The sequence below is a fragment of the Poecilia mexicana genome, unplaced genomic scaffold, assembly GCF_051168715.1.
Source record: "Poecilia mexicana isolate PSO_F unplaced genomic scaffold, ASM5116871v1 scaffold_8, whole genome shotgun sequence".
Classification (NCBI taxonomy): Eukaryota; Metazoa; Chordata; class Actinopteri; order Cyprinodontiformes; family Poeciliidae; genus Poecilia; species Poecilia mexicana.
Window position 1 is genome coordinate 6,134,059 of NW_028263377.1, and position 25,452 is coordinate 6,159,510.

Sequence of the window (25,452 nt, forward strand, 5' to 3'; positions counted from 1 at the left end):
ATTCTTTAGAACTCAGAAGAAGGTGACACAAGGATAGAAGAAATCAGTTTTAATAAGCAGTTTTACATTTTTTTTTAAACAGCATCACATTCAGTCAGCTTCACTTCACCGCCCCAGACTTATGGGGAAAGCAGATGCACAATACTTACATTCACTACATTCCTGTCACAGGACTACACTGGCTACACACGTCGTAATTTTCACATCTTCATGCTGAGGTAAAAGCTGATCCTTTTACTCTCATGTGAACACTGAGACAAGTCGCTGACTTTTACAGAGTCGCACAAACAAACCACTATTTACACTGAGATGTTCTCTCTAAGACTTTTGGAAGTCTTACTTCAAAAGCAAATACAAATATATTAAAGTTCACACAAAATGGTTTCTATTTACAGTGATACTTAAACATTTTTACATCCTTTAAAAATATTAAGCATTAGGTATGTTCTTAGAATGAGAAACAAACTTACAGACAATAGAGTACAAGTATTTTTAAGTGTGAATATACATCACCCCTCACATCTTAAAAAACGCTACATAAATTTGATTTATTATTATTATTTACGGTAAAGATGTGCTAAATCCTCAAATTCTTAGAGTCTTTGAAAGAGAAACAGGCCCACAGCATTACAGATCCTCTACTGTATCCTCCAAAAATGTGTGTAGCCTCTAGTTGCTATGGAGACTCTGCTGTTTGCTGCAGTTCTTTAGCAGTGAGTTTTGAAGATTTCTTTCACCTCTTTTTGTGGTGGGATTAAAAATAATCTGCCTCTGCTCCACATCATGCATAAACGCTTCTGTTTTATTTGAGAGTTAGGGGAACCATTAACTGTGAAATCTATGATTTTGTGGAAAATTATTATTATTACAGGATTTTCCTCTTAAATGTCGTAAATATGTTCAAATACAATCTGCTTTTTTTTTTCTTCAATTTTCCATTTGCGATCAGCTGATGCAATAAATTTATTTGAAAGTGTTTAAACATCTTTACCAGGGGTGCCAAAAAATATATAGGGTGCTTTTTATGCTAAGTAAATAGATTCAGTATTAAGTGTTTATTCCCTTTCTCTGAGCAGAATAGCTTTAGTTCCCAGATTTCTCTGGCTTTCCAAATCTCTCCAAGTTTTTCCTTTCTTCAACATTAGCATTACTTGTTAAAACATTCATCTTCAATTTAGCTTTCAATGCTTACGTTCATTGTGTTTAAAGGTGATCAACATGCTCTTCAGATTTTTGCCAAGTAGGATTTCCAAACATTTCGCTGGTACAAGCCAGAGCTAATGATTCTTCCGAACGTGAAAAAACATCTTTGGCTAAGCGAGTTTAAGCTAAGATTCTTAGCTCAGTTTTGAAAAACAGGCCAGAAAAATTATAAGACCACAGACACAATTTGCAGATAGTTTTACACACACACACACACGCACACGCACACACACACACACACTGCTGGGCTTTCTTGTTACCTCAAATGCTGCTTCTATGCTGTTGGGACAGTGTTGTTTACGTGCTAATAGCTAATGCTACCTAGGGTCAGCGCAGACAGTTTGCCCAAAGAAATGGTCATAAGCTTGTTATGAACACACAATATTTTAAACAGTGTTCTATACCGAACATGAATATTTGTAAATTATTGTCTCTGCCAAAAAAAAAAAAATCATATTGGACATTATTAGGTTTTTGTTTTAACTCCCCTAATCTATGCTTAGCTTTTCTCTGAGTACTCTGGCTTCCTCCTACCATTTAAAAATATGCATTGCATGTGTGGGTGCATTGCTGTTTGTCTTGCTCAACTCCATGTTGCTTTATTACAGGGTGGTTACCTTCCCAGGTGGTATTTTGCCTCTTGCTCATTGACCCCTGGAATAACCAGTCCACCCACCTGTTCAACCCCCAAATTCAACCTTTCTTGACTCTTGGTTATGCTTTCTTTTATTCCTTCTTTAAAACTACAACTTGTTCACTTTAACCCTTTCTTTTTTGAGTGGAAAACCAAACAACACAAGCCGGTTGAATTAAATCAATCCACTTTGGACCTGGGATTATGTTAAAGAAAATTGGGCTGTTTTCGCAGTTTTGACCTCATATGTAGACCTAATTTCTTAATTTTTTCTACCTGTTGCTCATTGAGACTAAAAATAAGTGCTGGTTTGGTTTAATATGTCCACAAAACATATTTCTAAATGTTTTCTCACTACTTCATAGATCAATCTCCATAAGCCCACCGTGAGCAGGATCATTGCTCATGAGTTACAACACAGCTAGTGTGAGAGATGTCTTGGTGACATCGCTTTCTGTTTCTGGAAGGGATCTTCATTTGCTAACCATTTAAAGGTATTAATATCAACCATGGGGATTTTTTTCTTCTCTGTCTGAGCTACTGGAAGTACCAACTCTGGTGCTCTTGTCTTCAAATCTTTAGAAATCTTCTTTGTTAGTTGAATATTGCACTTCGGCACATTGCATCAAGAAGATCGGTCTTTCCTGTTTACGAACACAAGAAACTCAGTCACAACTCGAAGTTTAGATCACGGAAACCATCTGGCGTTAGTCTGAAAATATACCAAATGATGTAATTGAACATCAAAAGTTTTCCAGACTTTTAAGCCCCTCTGTATTTGTGCTTTCAGGAAGGAGAGGCTGCCATTGCACTGTAATAAACCAGTAGCAGTTTTCATTCAGTCCTCTTTTTTGTGTGGTATATATGCTCATACATAGGAAACCTATGTATTTTAGCCAATTTTTGGTCTTCTTTGCACACAAAGAAACCACGAGAGGCAGACTTTATGACGGTTTCATTAGTCTCTTGTTAAGTCTTTTTCACCGGCATACTGTCCGGCTTCTGGAGGGAGCTAACATCCCAACGGACGGAGCGAAAGGTGCTCCCCTTGAAGCTGGCCTGCTTTTTGGTGATGCGGTAGATTTTTCGGAGGATGGCCCGTCTCAGCAGGATGTAGACCCAGGGGTCCAAGATTTGATTAAAGGTGGCCATTCTTACGCCAGTCATCATGAGTTTGCTGTAAGTGCAGGTGAGTTCCTCGCCCAGGGAGGGCTTGATGTAAGAACGTGCAGCTGACATCAACGAAAAGACCTTAAGACAGAAAAAAGACCCAGTGATGAGTAATTCTGTGTTTTTGCATCTCTTTACCTGTTGACACTCAATCTCTTAAAGTAACTCACAAGGCTCTTCTCTAAAATCACCCAAACTCACTTCAGATATTGAACCGTAAAACAATATCAATGTGAGTTTCGTTACTGTAATTTTTTTTGTAAAACTGAATTTTATTACAAGAAAATCAACCCTACCGAAAACAAGCTTTCACCCTATCATGTGTGTGATGACATCATAAACGGTACAAGGCAACAAAGAATTTACTTTTAGGCATTTTATTTAGTTTTTTTTCCTTGTGTAATTTATTCGTTTTATTCAAATGTCTCTTTCGAATGTGTTAACTTTTGTTTTGTGTAGTTAATTTCAAGGTTCTTCATGAATCTTTGGCAACAATAAAACACACACAAAAGCTGTTTGTAAAAAGGGTCATCATATTATAGAATTGGAGTAGTATTTTCTAGAACTTACACTTTTGATTCTGTCAAAAGTCACAATTTTCACTATGGACGCACAATATATTCATGTTGAATATACTGGAACTAACATCGGTATTGGCTGATAACAGTCATTTTTTAACAAATCAGTGTGGGTCCAATAAATAAAACTGGGCCGACATAAACAACTGAAATGTATTTCTGTCCTGTTGTCATTTGTTTCTGGAGGTGGAGGGGAGGAAGTTGATCATGTTTAAATCGGATATTGATATTGACCCAAATTTTTATGTTGGTGCTTCCCAATTTGTACTATAAAACCAATATAAAAATCTGAGCCGATATCGATATCCGATAACCAATATTTACCATTGTTTTATATTTCTCTACCCTTTTGACAAAGTAAAATGCCCACCCTGCTGACAATGCTTCTCAGCTTTTCTACAATCCTACACTGCATCAATATTACGTGATCAAACAACTAGCCTAGCCTTCACATAATGAAACACAAACGGCAACAAGATAGTTGTTAATATTGGCCAAGTTTTACCTATTGAACTGATACTGATATATTAAAAAGAATGACTAACATCAGCTGAGATCGATGTTATCGATGCCGATACACCACACATGACCAGTGCGTGATGTATCGGCATGTATTTGGGGAAATCCATACTTGGCAGCAAAATTACCTTAGGAGTTGAGGAATTCATTTCTAAAAACTGAGATTACAAGCAATATCAAATGAGAAATACAACAACGCTATCGGGCTAACTGTTTAGGTCCTGACTTGTTATCAGATTTTACTGAAGAACAGTTTGGACAGACACTAACACACTTTTTTTCTGCGTCTTTCTCTTTTTGGTTTTTATTTATTAAAAAAAAAACAGAAATAAAATGGTGGTTCCTAAAAAAATTACAAAAAATTCTTGTAGCAGATATTTACCAAAAATTATAACAGGTCATTGTAGAACACTGATCTATACAATGTTCATGTTATAAAACCCTTATTGTCATTAGCTTGTGAAAATATAACTTTATTGATTACATTTCATTGCATTTCCTCTTTACATATGAAACTGGGGGGGTTTATGTATATTTTCTATTTTAAACCAATATTTTTTGTTTTCCTATTTTAGAAATATCTAACTTCAAATAGAGGAATTTAACGTTTAATTTATGATGTTTGATTTAATGTTATACCAAACATATAAAGTCTCATTTGAGTACTATAAGCACAGCTGAGATAGTGATAGATTTCTACGATAAGAAAAACACTTTTTTTGCATTTAAAATTCTAATTTTGGGAAATTTAAATTATATTAAATTTTATTTTCCCAAGTTTTTAAAATCCTTTTCGCATTTGATTAAAATAAAGAAATAGTTCATGGATGAACATAAAGTTCAATCCAGAAATTGAACAGCATTATTCAGGAACAACAATTTTGTTTTCAATTCTATGTTAATAATGACTAACTTATCAATGGTTTGACTTGATTAATTTGAGCTTCCATTCCGTTTGACACTCACCAGCAGAGGGCTCCAGCAGATGCAGGAGGTGACCATGATGCCAACCAGCTGGACCACCATCTCTGTGTCATGAGACCTAGCAGAGAACCTCTGGGAACAGGAATTCTTCTTTAGCCGGGCTCTAATGAGCGTCATCCCACTGATGGTGTTGCAGATGAAGGCCAGCCCAAGAGAGCTCAAAGCCAGTCCAGAGAACAGCATCACGAAGGTCAGATCTTTCGCATTTGTGTCCATCACCTTAATAAAGCACCAAGTACCCGGGTACTGGTAAGTGTAGTCCCCTAGTTGGAAAACGGGCAGCAGGGCCACGCATAGAGCCAGGAACCAGATCATAGAAAGGGCTATTTTGGTCCGCGCTGTTGTCACCAGCCGAGCGTGCAACAGAGGCTTGGTGACGCCGAGGCATCGCTCGGCAGCCATCGCACAGCCCAGGAAGAGCGGGCACAGCCCGAAGAACACCAGGCACCCTCCCAGAAACTGACAGGGGCTGTCTGGGTCTCTCGGACCGTCCAGGGACGTCAGATTGGCCGTGGAGTATCTCCTCAGCACCAGTCCCCCGGAGACCACGTGTCCCGTGAGGTCCGTGACGACGAGGGAGCTGGCGAAGAGCAGGAATGTCGCTTTGGACCGCCGCCGGAAGCGGGTGTAGGCCTTGATGAGAATGATGAGGGCCACCACATTGAACAGGATGCCCAGAGTCATCGTGAGGCTCGCAATGATGGGGTTCGAAGGAACGCTGTTATACGGGCAGTCCACTTCGGGTGCCATGGTGCTGCTGTTGACGTTGGAGTTGAATCCTGAAGAGTTGGAGTCCGGTTTAACCTCCATGACAGCTGGGTTCCGGGTTTCATGTGGTTCCTTTAGGTGAAGCAACACTGACATAGGAGAAAGACAAAGCGTTAGCATGATAAGAGTCATTGGACGTCGTACGGTATCAAGGTAAGACTTCCTTGTTTTTGTCTACACAGATTGTATTAATCTGCACCCAGAGGAAGGTAGAGTTGTCAAACATTGTATTCAAGTAAGAGTGGCAATACTTCAACATATTTTAACTCAATATGTAAAATGTATCTATACAAGATACTGCAAGACTAAAAAGTATTTGGTGAAAAGGTAACTCAAGTACTGAATAACTGATCGGAAGATCAATCGTTTAATATTTAAAAATTACTCCTATAGGTATATAATATGGTAAATATTTGGCAAAAATTGCCAAAATATGCCAAATATTGAAATTTTTCTCATATTTTTTATATGGCAAAAATATAAAGTTATGTGGAAATGTGCTAAACCAAAAAGGATATAATTTTTTAAAAATACCAGAATAATAAATAATCAAACTCAGGCAAAAGAAACATTTTTCCAAATCAACTTCTTTCAATATGCATTTTTAAGAAAAACTGCAAGTTTAAATAAACATTATTCAGTGTTACTGAAACTGGGTAAAGTTCCCAAAATTTTTCTGGAGTACTGATAGGCTACTCCATAATAAAGTTATTCAAGTAAAAGTACAGCATAGTAAAAAATACTCCTAAAAGTTACTCAAATAAATGCAACTAAGAAAAATGTAGCTATAACCCAACTCTGCCTGCGCCCCTCTGTTAAAGCTACTACCGTGTACTGTAATCTATTTTCAATAACAAATGTTCATTAACAACAAAACCCAACTGGGAGATAAAGTATTGCTTTCCAATACAGGGTGTCACAAAATACAAAGCTTTTCAAAAATTTACTGAACATATTCTGCTGCAGGTGGGCTTGTGGTCAATGACATCACAAGAGGCACAAGAACTGAGCTGATCTACATTCAGTAGCAAACACTGCAGTGGACAAGTGGGTTTTCACAGATTTCGACACCGATTCTGAAGCATTAGAGTTTGAGTTCGCTATGCTCCTGCAGAGTGAACTCAAACTTTCACTAAACCTCCTCCCAGCGTTTCATTGTTGACAAATTTCCCTGAAAGCCAGGCAGCGTTCCCACCTATTACTTAATGTTTGCTGCAGTTGTACAGAATACAAGAAAACACATTCAAAACAGGAATATGATCTGAAAGTCTGTGAGAAAAGAGGGAAAATATGGAGCTAAACTGCGGCCATAAAGTTTATGAAACTTGTTTTGAATGTGAAAAGAAAAACATTTGAAACTGAAAAAAAGATTTGAAAGTTAAAACTTATTTTCAAGCTGAAAGAAAAATAAACTGAGGAAAAAAGAGGATTTGAAAACAAAACGAAATTTATTTTATGAAGTTGGAGAAAAAAAGCTTAGAAACTGAAAAACAATTTTGATACTGGACAAAAACTTGAAATTGAAAAGTAATTTTGAACTTATTTCAGCTGAATATTTTTTCCAGTTTCAAATAATCTTTTAAGTTTCAAAATAAAATTGAAAAAAAAAAAAAAAACTATGGTCACAATTTAGCTCCATTGAAATCAAAAATCATGTACTCGAAAGAACTTTTATGATTTATCTTGTGCCTTATGTCAAGTATAAGGCACAAGATAAACCTGTGGAAACCTGTTTTTGGGAGGGTAGGGTTTTATCTTCATTAAATTGATTTTACAGAGCAAATAGCTTTAATCCCTTAGTAAAACCTCGACCTTCAGTCTTTTGAAACATAAGCCACATTGAAGTTAAAGAGACAGAAAATGTCGGCCATAAGGACGGATAGGACACACGTCCAGAGGCGAAAATATCTCCAACTACAACCCCACCCTCTGCATTGCCACCTGCACGTAAAACTTTCCAGCATTTTTGTTTTGTTCGCAGAAAAACTAAAACATTTTTTTCTTTCTCTATCTCCTTTTTGGCTCTAAGATCTGTCGATGGTTATCACAAACCTTCAAAACTACATGGACATACTTTAGACATTTGCTTACAAAACACAAAAACAAAACCTAAACTGTGCGAGTTTTTTTTTTGTCTTCATAACGAGGGAATCCTGAACAAGTCCCGACAGCTATGCTGCAGAGCACAAATCACACATTCCATTAAAATGTAGCAACGAACTGCAGAGACAGGAGTATAACAATAAATAAAAATTCAGTCCACAATGTCAAGCAAATTATATTTCTATTCATTTTTTGCAATAGCAATTTCTAATTTTTCTCAAAAGAATTCAATATTACAACTTCTTACTTTAATGTTTCATTAGAATATATTTTTTAATATTGCTGGAACACGCGTAAGACGCATTCTCGTGACATATTTAAATTAAATACTTTGCGTTAAAAAGTTAACAAACGGGATGAAAGCGGTAAAACTGAGAATTTAACTAAATTTTCTTAGGGAACATTAGCATTAAATACAGTTTTTTATCTTAAAAGGAGGGGGGAAAAACATAAACTTGAGTAGTTATTTCACCTACCATGTAAAAATAAAATCCATGGAGATGGACTACTGATGGGAGTTTGATTAGTCCGTTGAAATTGCCAAAACTAGCGCCGCCGCTGCTCAGGAACTCAGTGAATCCAGGTTTTCCAGAGATGTCCCGGCGTGAAACAAGCCGTTTACCTGAAGCGTCTCCTCGTTAGGCGGCAGAAATCCCTGGACAGGCAGCTTACCCGGATGCACCGCACGAGCGCGTGTGGTGTTCCTGTGGAGCTGACCGGCCTTTTTATACTCCGCAGCTGCAGTGCGCTCCCATCGCCTCTGGGTGTCTCCGTCACTGAAAAGCCCTAATTCTCCCCCCCTCCCCTTGCCCGACACTTTGTGAGTTATGTGGATCGAAGAGCCAGGCAGGGAGACGAATAAATCCTTAAAGTCCATCTAACTCCAACTTCACCTCTCTGATAATTATAGACTATCAAACCTCTTTAGCTAGCTTCTTTTATAAAGGCTACAATTTTTACGAAGTGATGCACAAATTGTGTAAAGACATGGAAAAAGTGAGGGGTGTGTGTGATGTGAATCTTTGGCTTTTACGTTTTCATACATCATATAAATCTAACATGTGTCTTGGTTTGCCACATAAATTAGTTTTGGTCTGATTGTGGTTGGTATTTATTTATTTATTTTTATAGCTGATGTCAACAATTAATTGAATTCGTGTTCTTGTTCTAAAAATAAAAAGAACATTATCATGACCCATACAAAGGCTGAGTCACAGATCAGCCAGACTGCATTCCGTCAACAATCATCATTAATCAGTAACCGTTAGAGCCAGATGCACGAGGCAAAACCACAGATTACAAAGGAATCGATGGTTTTATTCTATTATTTTACAAAAGAAACCCAGCTGGAACGTACAGTATGCAGTTGTGTTTGAGAACACCAAATAAAATCCAGCCCAATGATTTTATTGATTCATGAAAATCTTTAATTAGGCCTTGAGGCAAAATCGTTTAATTTTTGATAGTTTTGTGCCCCCCTGTTCCATCGCTTAGTTTTGCGTTTTATTGAGTTTCATATCTTTCACTATTCTACTTTTTTTCAATTTAAGACAGTATTATCTACGGGCAATCTGTACTTCAATGTAGAGATAAATGCACTTTATGCATTTGCTATTGTACTACATCTTTAATGTATTTTTCATTTTTTGCTCTGCTATGTATTTTTTTTCGTGTTTTTCATTTTGTGACGGCCATGTTGTGGTCTCTCATGTCCTTATGTGCTAAAATTCAAAATCTGTATATAAATCAGGCTAAAACGATAAAAGTAATGAAAATATCAGTAAAATACAGCTGTCCTGTGAAGATTCAGATGTAGGGAAGAAAAGTAGCCTTGTGAGGATATGGCTTTTTTTTAGACATACAACATTGACTTTTTTATCCTGTGCAATTAAATGTGAATTTTGTTTTTAAAAAAAATCACTAGCAAAAATTGTGCTATGACCATCTAGTGACCCAAGCCAAAGCAATCAGCACTGTACTGCAAAAACAGAAAATCTTACCACATATTTTTGGTTTAGATTCTAGTTAGTACATTTAAATTAAGACAAAGCTGACTTACAAGTAAGTAGTGATAGGAGCTTGTTTTAAGTCAACAATTCCTTAATGTTGGTGAAAAAGTTCTAGTTCCACTGACAGATTAAAACATAAATATCTTGCTATAAGTGAAATAATGTACCAGTGGAACCAATACGTTTTCATCAATATGTTCACTTGAAACATCTTGATGAAGAGCTAATTGTACCTCAGTTTTCTCTTATTTCAAATGTATTTGCACCATAAACTAGACCAAAAATGCCTGGTAAGATTTCCTGTTTTTGCAGTGTCAGTTGATTCCTTCTTTAAGGCATCAAATTTAGCTTAAAAAGTGGTGCTGTTTTTGTTTTTGTTTTTGTTGTTTTGTTTAACAAGGCCCAGCATTGCCTCAGAACAAACGCCACCTGCCATCCTGGACCCAGCAGCCCTGAGCAGTTCTGCGGTCAGCGTCCAGATGTGAACCAGCTTTGTTCTCCCTCCACTACAAACACCTCTCCGCCTGCTGCAACCTGGAGACGCAGCTGCGATCGCTAATGATTTCATGGTTGTTGTTTTTTTCCCCCCATATAGTCAGAAATTTTCCAATCCTCTGCTCCTTCCAAGAACGCAACAGTCGAACAATAATGGTTCAAATATGTAACAGGAAATGGATTTAGAAAACCTGAAAAAATAAAAAAAATAAAAAACAAGGATGAAATGATTCAGAGAATCATCCCAGATGCCTCCAGAAAGGTGAAATCCCCTCCGCCGTTGAGAAGGAAGTCTTAATATTCTGTCAGCTCACGTCAAAACAGTGTGAGGAATCTGCTGCTAAATGATCGCTCTGAGATACACAACGCGACTCTTTGTTTAAACACACCCAGTTGGAGAACTAAACCAGGGATTGGTGTGTGTGAAGGTCAGTGGATTTCAACAACAACAAAAGTATGTATAAACCAAAGCACATAGTTTTGTTTTCGCCTGTTTTCATATGAAGCCGGTCTGAACGAGTTAGGCACAGCAGGTGCAAGTTGGAGCAAATATGGAAGATGGCGTCTGATTCAGCTCCACCTGACCCCATCAGGGCAGCCTGGGAGAAAGAGCGGGTGGTGTGCTGATAAAGCCGGCCATTAGGATGGAGACAGGAACTCCTCCTCGGAAAACAGCCGATTATTTGCGAGTGTACGTAAATAAACTTCATCAGGACTTACATAACAATGTTTTTCGAATGTCTGCGACAACAAATGGGCTTGTTTTGTTTTCCTTTTTTTTTTTTATCAGAGAAATCTCCTTTTAAGGGTTTCTATGTCAATGACTATGAGGTTACTCTGACGCAACTGGTAACTTTTTACATTTTTGTATTGGATGTTTTCTAAATCGCTCTCTAATAAAATGCAAAAATAGTAAGCAAATCCCTAAAAACAAAAGGGCAGCGGGAACCAAACAAAATATCATTTGGAGGTCTTGTTTTTTTTTTCTCGTCAGAGTGTGTGCCGTTTTCTTCCTGTGTGAACAGGAAGACAGAAAACCACAGAGTGTGTTACCCTGAGTGGCAGACAGTTGGAGATGTCAGGTTTTTGGATTTTCAATTTTCGGTACAAAAATTTGCTCAACGGTGCTGTGGCGAAGAAATTCCCCCCTTAGAGAGTTCCTCTGTTCTTGGTTTTTTGACCATGAAGCAAATTCCTATGCAAGGCAAATAGAACCAAAGTACAAATGTAGAATATCGTTTTCAAATAAGGATTTAATTTATTAAACTAAAAGTCAATTTAACCAACCTGGCCTGATGTGAAAGGTATTTGCCACGGAAGTCTGACAACAGGAAGCAGGTTAGAAGAGTTACAACACGATGCCCCGAGTTAAGGAAACTTAAGGACAAATGGGAAGCAAATTCATTGACATTTATCAGTCTGGAGAGTCGTTTCAAAGGCACTGGGACTCCAGCTTGGGTTGAAGTTTAGTTTGGTTTGGAGAGCACACAACGGATGAAAGTGGGACTACATTTTTCTTTTCCAACAATCAAAACTTACTGTGTGTGTATTTAATGACAAAATTAAAAATGAAAATCAGTCAAAAAGTTTAGGTAATCCCAATCAGAGCTAGCATTAGGGAACAAAAACAACATCCAAAGCTATGCAGACATATTACATCATGAAGGGAAAGGATAATGGTTTTAGATTTTTCTTTTCCAGCTATCGTTTGGACACTCCTCCTCCTACATGCCTCATCCTGTCCCTCTGTTACGACTCCACGACCTCAACTAACACCATGTTTGTCTGCTACTTAACAGCATCGATGATAAACTTATTCCCAGTCTTAGAACACAAATGAAAATGAACTTAAGAAAAGCACACAGGAAGTGACTGACTGACTTTATTTGTTGTTTTTTCTTGGATAGTTTTGATATTCAGATATGATCTTTTTTTTTTTTTTTTTTTTGTATTTTGAACAGACTTTCTCCTAAAATGTTTCCTTTTTGCAATAAAGAATTGTGACAGTCACTGATTTGAACTGATCAGGCAGTTTAATCATTGATGTGTGTACCGTGTAACGACAGGCTGCATTTAATGTTCTGAGTCCTATGAACACACCCAAAAAACACAAACACACCCTATGCAAAGTCTGCATATAGAGACATGGAGGCAGAGCTCGCTAACCTGCTGTAGTCATTCTGCTTGGTCCTGTGTTGTCATGACCTTGGTTCCTCCACCATGGAAAAAATCTGCTAAATTGCTGCATTTTGCTAAATTCTGCACTAACCTTTTAGTTTTTTTTTTCTCCCTAAGTTTTTCAGTCTCCTTTCTGCTTTCTGTATGGAATGTTGGTTCAATTAACCCGCTCCTCTTTATTGCTCTTTTTTCAAATCATGATGAGCTGATTCTCCCTTTATCTTCCTTTAGCATGCAGAATAAAGAACTCCCAGAACAGCCTTGATTCTCTTTCGGGTGGTCTTGATCATCAGCGTCAACCTGAGTTTCCTCGACTGGCTGACCATTGTTCCCAGTTTGGCCTGCTTTGACGACTCACCGATGGGCTTTCTGTATCTCCAGAGCTGAAGAAGCTAAAGTGCTCGAGATCCAGGAGAAGAAGGAGACCGGACAAGCCCCCAAACTCACGAAAGGTGTGAATAAAACTGATATGCTTTATTTTTGTGGGTAAATTAAAAAAAAAAAAAAAAAAAAAAAAAAAAAACGCATTTCAACCACCGGCTCCTTTAACTTGGAACCGACCGGCCTATTGGGAAACCTCCTTAACCTCCCGACGGCCAGGAATCCGGTGAACCTCTGTGAGAGCCTTAACCCAAGAGGACATCAACTGAGTCAGAAAAGAACCCAGAACAACATCCACAGCTCTTCAAGCCTCAGTTAAGGTCAAAGTTCGTTATTTGACAATAAGAAAGAGAGGCTGGGCAAAAAATGGCCTCCGTGGGAGAGTTCCAAAGCAAACAAAAAGCACTGGTTTTTATCAAGAATGGGAGGCCTGTCTCGCATTTCCCAAAAAAAACAACATCTTGATGACTGACAAGAGAATTGGGAAAACATTTTGTAGACTAGAGAGGAAAAAGCTACAGCTGTTTAGAAGGTGTGTATCCTCTCACATCTGACCTGAAACTAACAGAATGGTGCACAAAACGGGGGCAATTCCTCCTGCGGGACTCATCAATGAACTGCTGAGGTAACTTTACCAGGTCATCACCACTCCTGGACAGATTAAACATCGCTCTGTTCAAGTTCGAGTTTATTTTTATTTAATTTTTTGCATATTAATGAACAATTACATATAAATACGTGCGATAATAACCAGGTGGTGAGTTTCCATCTCTAGTCTCATTGATGAGTTGACATTAAAGCACAAATATAAATACAGTGATAAAAAAACCCTCCATAAAATAACACTATGGAATAAGAAATGCATAAAACAACTTTAAACTCTGTATATATGTTTGCTTATAATCAATGTTGTCATTTTTGACTTTCCAAGAATCAGTTCTTAAGGCCATTTTAAAAAAAAATGAAACCGAGTCATTCCGACTTTGTTTTTCATCTGTTCTTGAATATCTTTACACGATGTTGCAATATGAGACCTTTTAGCCTACTTCATGCTGTCAGAGAGGGTCTCACTGACTGATTTCTACGGTTCAGAAAAAAAAGAACTGTACTTTCTAAAGGGATGGAGTTAATTGCAGTGTATCTACTCTAATACTTTTTAATAACATTATTAGCATGTTATTGTTTCCATGAGCCTGGTAAAAATCCAAGGGATAAACAAAGATTTGGGCTTTGAGAAAAAAACGCACAACATCCTGTAGGATCCATTTTTTCTTCCTTTCTTTCTTTTTAGATTTTACTGTATTTCTTCTCGCTGTGTTTCCATAAAAACGTCAGCGCTCCCAGTTGGACGTAAGAGTTCAGATCGGCTGCTCTTGGTTTACAGAAGCCATTCTCTGCATACCTGCCAGAAACACAACCAGAGAAGACTGAGAGAGAGAGAGACAGAGAGAGACAGAGAGAGAGAGAGAGAGAGAGAGAGAGAGAGAGAGAGAGAGAGAGAGAGAGAAAATCACTGAGAACCTCATAATTATCACATTTCTGGAGCAGATTTTTTTTTGTGTAAATATTATACATGTCATGCTCCTTGGGTTTTATAAAACAATGATTGCCCGGAGGCGTTTGTATAAAATAGCGGGGTCGGCTAGGAAAACGTTTATGACTTGAAATGCTCCAACAAAAAAAAAATTGAGGATTCGGGAATTAAAACTTCCTGAATCCTTCTGTCCCCCACTCTGCTACGTGGCTGTGGGGGTCAGCAGGACAGAATTTCCAAGGAACCCTTTTTTTTTTTTTTAAAGCAGTACTTATCGGGCCGAAAGGTGTTTCTGCTGAACTGGAGTCTATTTGTCCTCATCAGTGGCCTCCTTCGCATTCTGCCCTTTTTAGGGCTCATCCGTAGAAAACCAAAACAAACAGACGCCCTCACGGTTTTTGCGGCTTGTATTAGGTTTCTTGTTTTCAGTCCAAAGTGTCCCATGCTTTTATCAGATGAGCCGTATACAGGCCACAGAGAGGCATGCAGGGTTCCCATGAGCGTCTCCCACACGGCGCTTTAACAGCTCTTCAGATGCGTATCCAAAAACGTTCCTGGAACGTGAGGCCGAGGTGCCAGTCACACTTTCATAAATGCTGAAGGATATTTTATCAAAAAGTCAAAAGTAAAGAGATGATAACTGAAGATGGGCCTTACAAAAATATTTGTAACCCTAATATTTTTAAGTCAGGTTTAATAGGACATTTCAGCAGCAAAGTGCTTTATCATAAAAACATCAAAGTCACCGATTAAAGACTCTTAATCTTGCTGCAACGTTAGTCTTTTGGTCCTGAAAATGTTCTTCAGGTGGTAAAAGGCTGGCTTTGTAACTGTCTTTATGTGTCTTTGAAAGTTCAGGCCTTAGCCAGTCACTAAGACTTAATAAGTGTGATTTTTTGGTGCCCTACTCGGAGCGATAGCCTTGTCTGTAGGTTTGCCATAAAGTTGCTCAAATCATACAATCCAACCCAACTTTTCCAACTTTCTTCCCTGACCTGCCTGTGTTTATGTTTGTTTGTTTGTTTGTTTGTTTGTTTGGATCCCCATTAGCTGTTGCCATAACAATGGCTAGTCTTCCTGGGATCCACATCATAAAACAACATTTATCACAAAACACAGTCACACACACTTAATGTAACATTAGCAATGTTGCATTTTGATTGATAAATGTGCAATTATAACGCTCTATGTAATAAAAACAATTAAGCAGATAAAGGAAAGGAGTTCCATGTTGTTTTTTCTCCTCTAAATATGACAGCCTTTTGTCCAGCATTCCTGTCGCATGGTGGAAGAGTGAAATAACGTTTTAAAGCATCCATTGTATCCAAATTGTGTCAAGATTAGACAATTAAAAGTTGATTATATAAAGCATTTGGTGTCTTAGATAATACAATATTTGGTAACACTTTATTTGAAGGGGGTTGAATAAGACTGTCATGACACTGTCATAAACATGACATAACATCTGTCATGAACATGAATAAGCCTTCATGAATATTTATGACTGTTGTCATAAAGAGTCATTCGGTAAATTATGACGGTTTTAATACAAAGTTGACATTATTCAAAATGTCTTTGTTATGACAACTTGAAATTAACCAAGAAATCATTACTGTTTAAACTTTACCTTTAATAACATAAAGTTACCTAATTTTTAAAGTGCAATCAGTAATACTTTTATAACAAATTTATATCAGTAATTATTTTGTGGTTAATGTCAAGTTGTCATAACAAAGACATTTTGAATAATGTCAACTTTGTATTAAAAGTGTCATAATTTACCGAATGACGCTTTATGACAACAGTCATAAATAATCATGAAGGCTTATTCATGTTCATGACAGATGTTATGTCATGTTTATGAAAGTGTCATAACAGTCTTATTCACCCCCCTTCAAATAAAGTGTTACCCAATATTAAAAAAAAAAAAACATACAGCTGGACTAATTGAACATTTATAACAGCGGTTGTTTCTATGTAGGATTATCAGGGTGTTGGGATCTGAATAAGTATGCAGATCTTTTATTTGGAATTTTCACACCGATGCATCACGTCTAATACCAGATACACTGAATTTTCTGCTTGTAACGTGACAAGGTTCAAGCGGTGTGAATGCTTTTGCAAGGCACCAGCAGATGTTCATAATACGAAAGACACGCAAGCGGCTCCTGCTAACTCGCCCACAGAGAGCTGTGTGTTAAAGGGTAACGGAGGCTAGAGGATGGGGGGAAGCTCGAACCCTGAGGACGAATACAAAAACAAAAAGGCCTCCAGCGTGTGGAGAGGCATCAAAGCACTGAAAGACTACAAAGACAGAACCCCACAGTCAGCAATAACACTGACTTTTCTTACAACATGAGCCAGGTGAGAGACTTAGACAGCAGAAGGGCACATAAATATAATTCCCAAGAATTTTAAGAGGTCTGGTCTCGGATTAGCTTTCCTAGCAAGAAGAGAGAGAGGAGAGGAGAGCTTCCTTCACTTACAAAATACACCCAGAGCCGGCCCAAGGCGTTATGGGGGTTAAGAAGTTGCTCAGGGCCTCCACAACACCAGGGGGCCCCCAAGAGCATCAAGCTAGCATGATTAAAAAACATTTATATATGTTTAAAATAACATTGAATAAGACAAACTAAGTGCTATTACACACAAGAAATTTTTTTTTCTATATTATTTTATAGGGGGTAAACAAATAATAGATTCATCTCCCTGCTTTTTGTTGCTGCCACTGTTGGGGAAATATAAGATATAAAACTTGTTAACTTGTTTACAGTAAATTTAGTGTTTATCAGCTAATGTAACGGTCAAGTAAATTAAATAATATGCAACTTAATATTTCCCCAATTTATTTTATTTTTTTGGTTCACCACTCCTGTAAGGTTAAAGTAGCAATAATAACACTAGCATGATATAAGCTAAGTACAAATTATGCTAGTGATAGTAGGTAAGTTACACAAATAGAGTAGGTTAGGAATGATAAAGCATCTGGTGTTGACATGTTGGTGTGGGGGAGGAGGAGGGGCTGCTAACTGAAAATCTTCTCTGGCCCCAAAAAGGCTTTCGCCGGCCCTGGACACATTGCTTTCTACCTTTCAAACCCAGTTAATGAAGAGAGTTTAATGTTTATCCAACCAAAAGAAACTGAATATAACGTCTGGTCAACTGGGACCTATCCTCCTTTCTTCTATAGCGGTGACCTTGTGGAGTGATTTTCCATGACTTAAGTACCTGAGATTCAACAAAACAAAGGAGCTCTTGTGATCGCTCAACATCGTACATATTGAAGAAAGCTCTAGTGAGAAAGAACCTTTCTGCATGAGAAAACCCAAACAGGCCAACGTTTCCTGCAGAGGCTCCTCAAGAATTCACAGAATGTCCAGAAAAATGTAAGACAGATTAGGAGAGGCTGGATCCCGCCCTGGACACGGGTTTTCTGTCCCCGTCGTGCAAGAGAAGGACACTGGTCCAACGACAGCCGAAGGAAAACACAGTTCATTATGGTGCTTGATATGTGTTCCAGTGTTTCTTCGGTTAAAAAGTTTTGTGGGGACAGGTGATAAGAGAGCAGGATTCTTCGTGGGGCTTTTAGCTGCTGGGGCGGCGACTGAATGACATGAGAGCTGTGTGAGACGGGGCAGGAGAATGAAACTTAAATGAAGACCTGAGGGAAAGGTGTTAATTTTTGGGGGCAATTTAATCTGACATACAGTACATACAGAAGCCTATTTCCGCCACAGTGATGAGGAAAATAAACATAACTCTATGTTTATTTTGAAACAGTATCATAATAATGAGACAGCCAATTCAAGCTTCCTTAAAAACCCGAATTTTAATGAATCGAATGACACTTTCCCTCGAATAATAACTTGCATGCAGCCATTATCGTTCTGAAACGATCACATAGGAAAAACTGAGATGTGTTGTTGGATGGGACGCGTCTACATTTTGAGGTAAAAGAGCGAAATCCAAGTTTCAAAGATTATCCGATTCATATGGATCTCATTAAATCCTCCGCTCAGCCACAGCTCACAGTCTTTGACGCACAATTACTTCACGTACAGTATCCGTTTCATTTTTCTTCTTCTTCTTCTTTGTTTTTCTGCTGACGTTATTCAAAGTGATATTTATTTTTTTTGAGCATATGGTGCTTTTTCAGAGTGTGTACAGCCACACTGAAACTAACCAGAGTTTGGGTTTGTTTATATGAGGATTAAAAAAAAAAAAAACTTTGTTTTATAAAGTGTTACACTAAGGGTGACTCAGAGCTCTGCTCCCACACAAATATTTAAAAATTATACAGTGACAGGTGACTGTGTTGAAATATTTCATAGGCTCTCTTTTATATTTAGGTCATTGTTGTTATTTTTTTATTCTGATCTAGCAATTCTTCCAGATGACGCTGATTCCAAAAAGTCCTTTAGAGTAAGTTTCTCATCAACTCACTAAAAACCCCAGTTTGATTCAATGAAAGATTTGAAACTAGGGCAGAAGTTCATCTCCTATCAGGACAATGACTCTAAGCATGCAGCCATAGCTACAATGAAATGACTTAGATCAATGCATAATTATGAGCTATAACGACCTAGTCAAAGCCCAGCCTTTAAAGGGGCAGTGTTATGTGTTTTCCAGCCACGTAGTGTCATTTTACAGCGCAATAAAGTCACTATGTTACCTTCAGTTGTTATGAAGATGGTGTATATGTCAAATGAGATTTGAAAGAAATTTACCTTCATAATTTAATGAATTCAGGGTTTCCCCCCCAGAAAACTTGCTAAGCCCGGTGGTCGGGTGTCGAGGTGGTCCACCGGTGGTCCACCGTGTTTTGTATTAAAAGATGTTAAGTTGACAGGAAATGTAAAAGTATTACTGTGTAATTATATGTTACAGGAAAACATCTCCAGTGAAATGCTATTTAAACCCACAACTAGTCTAAAAACAACAAATTTGCACTTCTGTTTAATCCAAATTAAGTCAGCAGCTCCATCAGGGCCCCAAGAGCTTCAGGAGCCCCATAAACACTAATATTTTAAAACAGTCCACAGAGATGATCAATGCTGTTAAATTTGATTCAATAGTTTAAACATACATAAATTAAATTATTTTAAATTGTTTAATATTTAAATACAAAATTTTAAGGAGCTGGCAAGTTTACTTTGTAAAACTTCAAAGAACAATATTCATAGTTAGATGGCTTTGTTCCCATAGCAACAATCTGATGCTGTGAGTTTAATCTCTGAATTTACAAATACAAATTAGTGAACTGCGATTATAACTTATTGCTTTTTAGGCTGGCCAATTAAACAACTCCCTTCTCCCATATTTCACTAAATCTAACACAGAAGCTGTTAGAGGTACTGATGGTTTTAGGAACAAAAGGGGACCCTAAGTCAGATTCTGCTCCAGGCCTCATACAGCCTTGGACCGGCCCTGCATGATCAGGTAATCTGCTGCACTACGCAGAGATACACAACAAACGGGAGATTTAATTCAATGCTGCTAATGTGACTTAAGTAGCTCTTCCATTTCGTGTCTGTTGAGTTTTTAATCGTCACAGAAACTATTCTGGTTGGTCGAGTTTATGGGACGAGCTTCTCAGATCACCGTGCGGCTGCGCATATGAACTCTAAGTAGACAACACATCTGATATGGTTTGATGCATCGTGTAACGGGAAAAATAATACTAAAAATAATAATAAAATAATATAAAATCTACATGATGTGTGACTCCGAGGAGAGCGCTAAAGCTCGTCACCAGGCTGAACCTGCATGATCAGATTAGTGCTACTCGTTATCCACAAACGCTCCGGCCAACCGGGACCACAGACATAAACTTTACAGGGAAGACAGAAACAGAGCCACACGCTGAGCAGCGTGTTGAGATGTAAACGCCGCATATAATTGTTCGTTCACAAAGATAAATCATTCTCACCGCTCCACAACGCGCCTCTGAATTCGCTACAAGTTATTCCTGCGGTTCACATTGAGCTGCGCAACCAGAGCTAACGCGGCGGGTTTTAAACTCTTACCTAGAGTTCTCCAAAAGATCATAATTCCTCACAGTAGGTTGATGTAAATATCTATACAGGTCAGCCTGAGTCCAGTTTGAGTGAAAGGAGGCGCGCGATCCCGCAGAGGCAACGCGCGCAGAAGCAACGGGCGCAGAGGCAACGGGCGCAGAGGGAACGCGCGCAGAGGGAACGCTCGCAGAGGTGCGGTAAGAACACTATGGAAAACCAGTATGTTTGTTGAGAGACGTGACACTTGTGTGACAGCGATATTCAGCAGTGCATTGTCTCTGTGGCGCAATCGGTTAGCGCGTTCAGCTGTTAACCGAAAGGTTGGTGGTTCGAGCCCACCCAGGGACGTGGGTCTCTATTCTCGAAAGGACAGCAGATGTTCTGAGGTTGACTTGCACTGATTGTGGCCAATACCCTAAAATCCTGGATCATTTTGGAAAAACTTGCTTGAGTACGTAATGGACGCATGAAAACATGCTTGACCAAAGGAAACTTTCGGAGTGCTTGATTTTTGACCTTTGACCTGTGGTAAGAACACTATTGAAAACCAGGATTTTTGGCAAGAGACGTGGCACTTGTGTGACAGCAATATTCAGCAAGGCATCGTCTCTGTGGCGCAATCGGTTAGCGCGTTCGGCTGTTAACCGAAAGGTTGGTGGTTCGAGCCCACCCAGGGACGTGGGACTCTATTCTCGAAAGGACAACAGATGTTCTGAGGTTGACTTGCACTGATTGTGGCCAATACCCTAAAATCCTGGATCATTTTGGAAAAACTTGCTTGAGTACGTAATGGACGCATGAAAACATGCTTGACCAAAGGAAACTTTCGGATTGCTCGATTTTTGACCTGTGGTAAGAACACTATGGAAAACCAGGATTTTTGGCGAGAGACGTGGCACTTGTGTGACAGCAATATTCAGCAGGGCATCGTCTCTGTGGCGCAATCGGTTAGCGCGTTCGGCTGTTAACCGAAAGGTTGGTGGTTCAAGCCCACCCAGGGACGTGCATCTCCTTACTAGAAAGGACAACAGATGTTCTGAGGTTGACTTGCATGCATTGTGGCCAATACCTTAAAATCCTGGATCATTTTGGAAAGACTTGCTTGAGTACGTGATGGAGGCATGAAAACATGCTTGACCAAAGGAAACTTTCAGATTGCTTGATTTTTGACCTTTGACATGTGGTAAGAACACTGTGGTAAGAACACTATGGAAAGCCAGGAATTTCGGCGAGAGTCGTGGCACTTATCTGAGCAGCAATACTCAGAAGTACATCTTCTCTGTGGCGCAATCGGTTAGCACGTTCGGCTGTTAACCGAAAGGTTGGTGGTCAAGCCCACCCAGGGACTTGCGTCTCTTTCCTAGAAAGGACAACAGATGTTCTGAGGTTGACTTGCTCTGATTGTGGCCAATACCCTAAAATCCTGGATCATTTTGGAAAGACTTGCTGGAGTACGTGATGGAGGCATGAAAACATGCTTGACCAAAGGAAACTTTCGGATTGCTCTATTTTTGACATGTGGTAAGAACACTATAGAAAGCCAGGATTTTCGGCGAGAGTCGTGGCACTTATCTGAGCAGCAATACTCAGGAATGTATTGTCTCTGTGGTGCAATCGGTTAGCGCGTTCAGCTGTTAACCAAAAGGTTGGTGGTTCGAGCCCACCCAGTGACGTGGATCTCTATTCTCGAAAGGACAATAGATGTTCTGAGGTTGACTTGCACTGATTGTGGACAATACTCAAAAATCCTGGAGCATTTTGGAAAGACTTGCTTGAGTAAGTGATGGAGGCATGAAAACATGCTTGACTAAAGGAAAATTTCTGATTGCTCTATTTTTGACCTGTGGTAAGAACATTATCGAAAACCAGGATTTTTGGCGAGAGACGTGGCACTTGTGTGACAGCAATATTCAGCAGGTTATGGTCTCTGTGGCGCAATCGGTTAGCGCGTTCGGCTGTTAACCGAAAGGTTGGTGGTTCAAGCCCACCCAGGGACGTGGGTCTCTATTCTCGAAAGGACAACAGATGTTCTGAGGTTGACTTGCACTCGTTGTGGCCAATACCTTAAAATCCTGGATCATTTTGGAAAGACTTGCTGGAGTACGTGATGGAGGCATGAAAACATACTTGACCAAAGGAAACTTTCGGATTGCTCTATTTCTGACATGTGGTAAGAACATTATGGAAAGCCAGGATTTTCGGCGAGAGTCGTGGCGCTTATCTGAGCAGCAATACTCAGGAGTGCATCGTCTCTGTGGTGCAATCGGTTAGCGCGTTCGGCTGTTAACCGAAAGGTTGGTGGTTCGAGCCCACCCAGCGACGTACGTCTCTTTCCTAGAAAGGACAACAGATGTTGTGAGGTTGACTTGCACTGATTGTGGCCAATACCCTAAAATCCTGGATCATTTTGGAAAGACTTGCTTGAGTAAGTGATGGAGGCATGAAAACATGCTTGACCAAAGGAAACTTTCGGATTGCTCGATTTTTGACCTTTGACATGTGGTAAGAACACTATGGAAAGCCAGGATTTTCGGCGAGAGTCGTGGTACTTATCTGAGCAGCAATACTCAGGAGTGCATTGTCTCTGTGGCGCAATCGGTTAGCGCGTTCGGCTGTTAACTGAAAGGTTGGTGGTTCGAGCCCACCCAGGGACGTGGTTCTCTTTCCTAGAAAGGACAACAGATGTTCTGAGGTTGACTTGCACTGATTGTGTTATAATGGACAACATCTGAAAATATTGACGGGAGCGTTTGGAAAGTTTTGCTTCAGTACATGATGGAGGCATGAAAAACATGTTGACTGAAGGAACCTTCTGGATTGCTCAATATCTTGATGTTTAACCTGTGGTAAGAACAGTATGGAATACTAGAAAGTTTGTTGAGAGACGTGCCGCTTATCTGAGCAGCAATACTCAGGAGTGCATTGTCTCTGTGGCGCAATCGGTTAGCGCGTTCGGCTGTTAACCGAAAGGTTGGTGGTTCAAGCCCATCCAGGGACTTGGGTCTCTATTCTCGAAAGGACAACAGATGTTCTGAGGTTGACTTGCACTGATTGTTGCCAATACCCTAAAATCCTGGATCATTTTGGAAAGACTTGCTTGAGTACGTGATGGAGGCATGAAAACATGCTTGACCAAAGGAAACTTTCGGATTACTTCACCTTTGACATGTGGTAAGAACACTATGGAAAGCTAGGATTTTCAGCAAGAGTCGTGGCACTTATCTGAGCAGCAATACTCAGGAGTGCATCATCTCTGTGGCGCAATCAGCGCGTTCGGCTGTTAACCAAAAGGTTGGTGGTTCGAGCCCACCCAGGGACGTGGTTCTCTTTCATAGAAAGGACAACAGATGTTCTGAGGTTGACTTGCACTGATTGTGTTATAATGGACAACATCTGAAACTATTGACGGGAGCTTTTGGAAAGTTTTGCTTCAGTACATGATGGAGGCATGAAAAACATGTTGACTGAAGGAACCTTCTGGATTGCTCAATATCTTGATGTTTAACCTGTGGTAAGAACAGTATGGAATACTAGGAAGTTTGTTGAGAGACGTGCCGCTTATCTGAGCAGCAATACTCTGGAGTATATCGTCTCTGTGGCGCAATCGGTTAGCGCGTTCGGCTGTTAACCGAAAGGTTGGTGGTTCGAGCCCACCCAGGGACGTGGGTCTCTATTCTCGAAAAGACAACAGATGTTCTGAGCTTGACTTGCACTGATTGTGGCCAATACCTTAAAATCCTGGATCATTTTGGAAAGACTTGCTTGAGTACGTGATGGAGGCATGAAAACATGCTTGACCAAAAGAAACTTTCGGATTGCTCCATTTTTGACCTTTGACATGTGGTAAGAACACTATGGTAAGAACACTATGGAAAGCCAGGATTTTCGGCGAGAGTCGTGGCACTTATCTGAGCAGCAATACTCAGGAGTGTATTGTCTCTGTGGCGCAATCGGTTAGCGCGTTCGGCTGTTAACCGAAAAGTTGGTGGTTCAAGCCCACCCAGTGATGTGGAACTCTATTCCCAAAAGGACAAGATTTTCTGGGGTTGACTTGCACTGATTGTGGACAATACTCAAAAATCCTGGAGTATTTTGGAAAGACTTTCTTGAGTAAGTGATGGAGGCATGAAAACATGCTTGACCAAAGGAAACTTTCGGATTGCTCGATTTTTGACCTGTGGTAAGAACACTATGGAAAACCAGGATTTTTGGCGAGAGACGTGGCACTTGTGTGACAGCAATATTCAGCAGGGCATCGTCTCTGTGGCGCAATCGGTTAGCGCGTTTGGCTGTTAACCAAAAGGTTGGTGGTTCAAGCCCACCCAGGGACGTCGGTCTCTATTCTCGAAAGGACGACAGATGTTCTGAGGTTGACTTGCACTGATTGTGGCCAATACCTTAAAATCCTGGATCATTTTGGAAAGACTTGCTGGAGTACGTGATGGAGGCATGAAAACATGCTTGACCAAAGGAAACTTTCGGATTGCTCGATTTTTGACCTGTGGTAAGAACACTATGGAAAACCAGGATTTTTGGCGAGAGACGTGGCACTTGTGTGACAGCAATATTCAGCAGGGCATCGTCTCTGTGGCGCAATCGGTTAGCACGTTCGGCTGTTAACCAAAAGGTTGGTGGTTCAAGCCCACCCAGGGACGTGCATCTCTTTACTAGAAAGGACAACAGATGTTCTGAGGTTGACTTGCTCTGATTGTGTTATAATGGACAACATCTGAAACTATTGACAGAGGCTTTTGGAAAGTTTTGCTTGAGTACGTGATGGAGTCATGAAAACATGCTTGACCAAAGGAAACTTTCGGATTGCTCGATTTTTGACCTTTGACATGTGGTAAGAACACTATGGAAAACCAGGATTTTCCAG

The 25,452-nt window shown here is 39.5% G+C and overlaps 1 protein-coding gene and 12 non-coding genes across 13 annotated transcripts; 12 read left to right on the forward strand and 1 right to left on the reverse strand.

Moving 5' to 3' along the window:
* Positions 1–34: 34 nt before the first annotated feature.
* LOC106931919 (prostaglandin E2 receptor EP1 subtype-like) lies at positions 35–8,657 on the reverse strand. Its single transcript, XM_015010305.2, has 3 exons — positions 8,436–8,657; positions 5,071–5,945; positions 35–3,088 (listed from the first exon to the last, which is right to left on the reverse strand). Exons 2-3 carry the CDS (start codon positions 5,896–5,898, stop codon positions 2,807–2,809), a joined length of 1,110 nt encoding a protein of 369 aa, XP_014865791.1. The 5' UTR covers positions 5,899–5,945; positions 8,436–8,657; the 3' UTR covers positions 35–2,806.
* Positions 8,658–20,847: 12,190 nt separating this feature from the next.
* trnan-guu (transfer RNA asparagine (anticodon GUU)) lies at positions 20,848–20,921 on the forward strand. The gene has a single exon. It is a non-coding gene; the product is annotated as a tRNA-Asn (tRNA).
* A 257-nt stretch (positions 20,922–21,178) lies between these two features.
* Positions 21,179–21,252, forward strand: trnan-guu (transfer RNA asparagine (anticodon GUU)). Its single transcript has one exon. It is a non-coding gene; the product is annotated as a tRNA-Asn (tRNA).
* A 250-nt stretch (positions 21,253–21,502) lies between these two features.
* trnan-guu (transfer RNA asparagine (anticodon GUU)) lies at positions 21,503–21,576 on the forward strand. Its single transcript has one exon. It is a non-coding gene; the product is annotated as a tRNA-Asn (tRNA).
* A 596-nt stretch (positions 21,577–22,172) lies between these two features.
* Positions 22,173–22,246, forward strand: trnan-guu (transfer RNA asparagine (anticodon GUU)). The gene has a single exon. It is a non-coding gene; the product is annotated as a tRNA-Asn (tRNA).
* Positions 22,247–22,496: 250 nt separating this feature from the next.
* On the forward strand, positions 22,497–22,570 carry trnan-guu (transfer RNA asparagine (anticodon GUU)). Its single transcript has one exon. It is a non-coding gene; the product is annotated as a tRNA-Asn (tRNA).
* Positions 22,571–22,821: 251 nt separating this feature from the next.
* trnan-guu (transfer RNA asparagine (anticodon GUU)) lies at positions 22,822–22,895 on the forward strand. The gene has a single exon. It is a non-coding gene; the product is annotated as a tRNA-Asn (tRNA).
* A 258-nt stretch (positions 22,896–23,153) lies between these two features.
* On the forward strand, positions 23,154–23,227 carry trnan-guu (transfer RNA asparagine (anticodon GUU)). Its single transcript has one exon. It is a non-coding gene; the product is annotated as a tRNA-Asn (tRNA).
* A 270-nt stretch (positions 23,228–23,497) lies between these two features.
* Positions 23,498–23,571, forward strand: trnan-guu (transfer RNA asparagine (anticodon GUU)). Its single transcript has one exon. It is a non-coding gene; the product is annotated as a tRNA-Asn (tRNA).
* A 591-nt stretch (positions 23,572–24,162) lies between these two features.
* trnan-guu (transfer RNA asparagine (anticodon GUU)) lies at positions 24,163–24,236 on the forward strand. The gene has a single exon. It is a non-coding gene; the product is annotated as a tRNA-Asn (tRNA).
* A 272-nt stretch (positions 24,237–24,508) lies between these two features.
* On the forward strand, positions 24,509–24,582 carry trnan-guu (transfer RNA asparagine (anticodon GUU)). Its single transcript has one exon. It is a non-coding gene; the product is annotated as a tRNA-Asn (tRNA).
* A 248-nt stretch (positions 24,583–24,830) lies between these two features.
* On the forward strand, positions 24,831–24,904 carry trnan-guu (transfer RNA asparagine (anticodon GUU)). Its single transcript has one exon. It is a non-coding gene; the product is annotated as a tRNA-Asn (tRNA).
* Positions 24,905–25,154: 250 nt separating this feature from the next.
* trnan-guu (transfer RNA asparagine (anticodon GUU)) lies at positions 25,155–25,228 on the forward strand. The gene has a single exon. It is a non-coding gene; the product is annotated as a tRNA-Asn (tRNA).
* Positions 25,229–25,452: the final 224 nt, after the last annotated feature.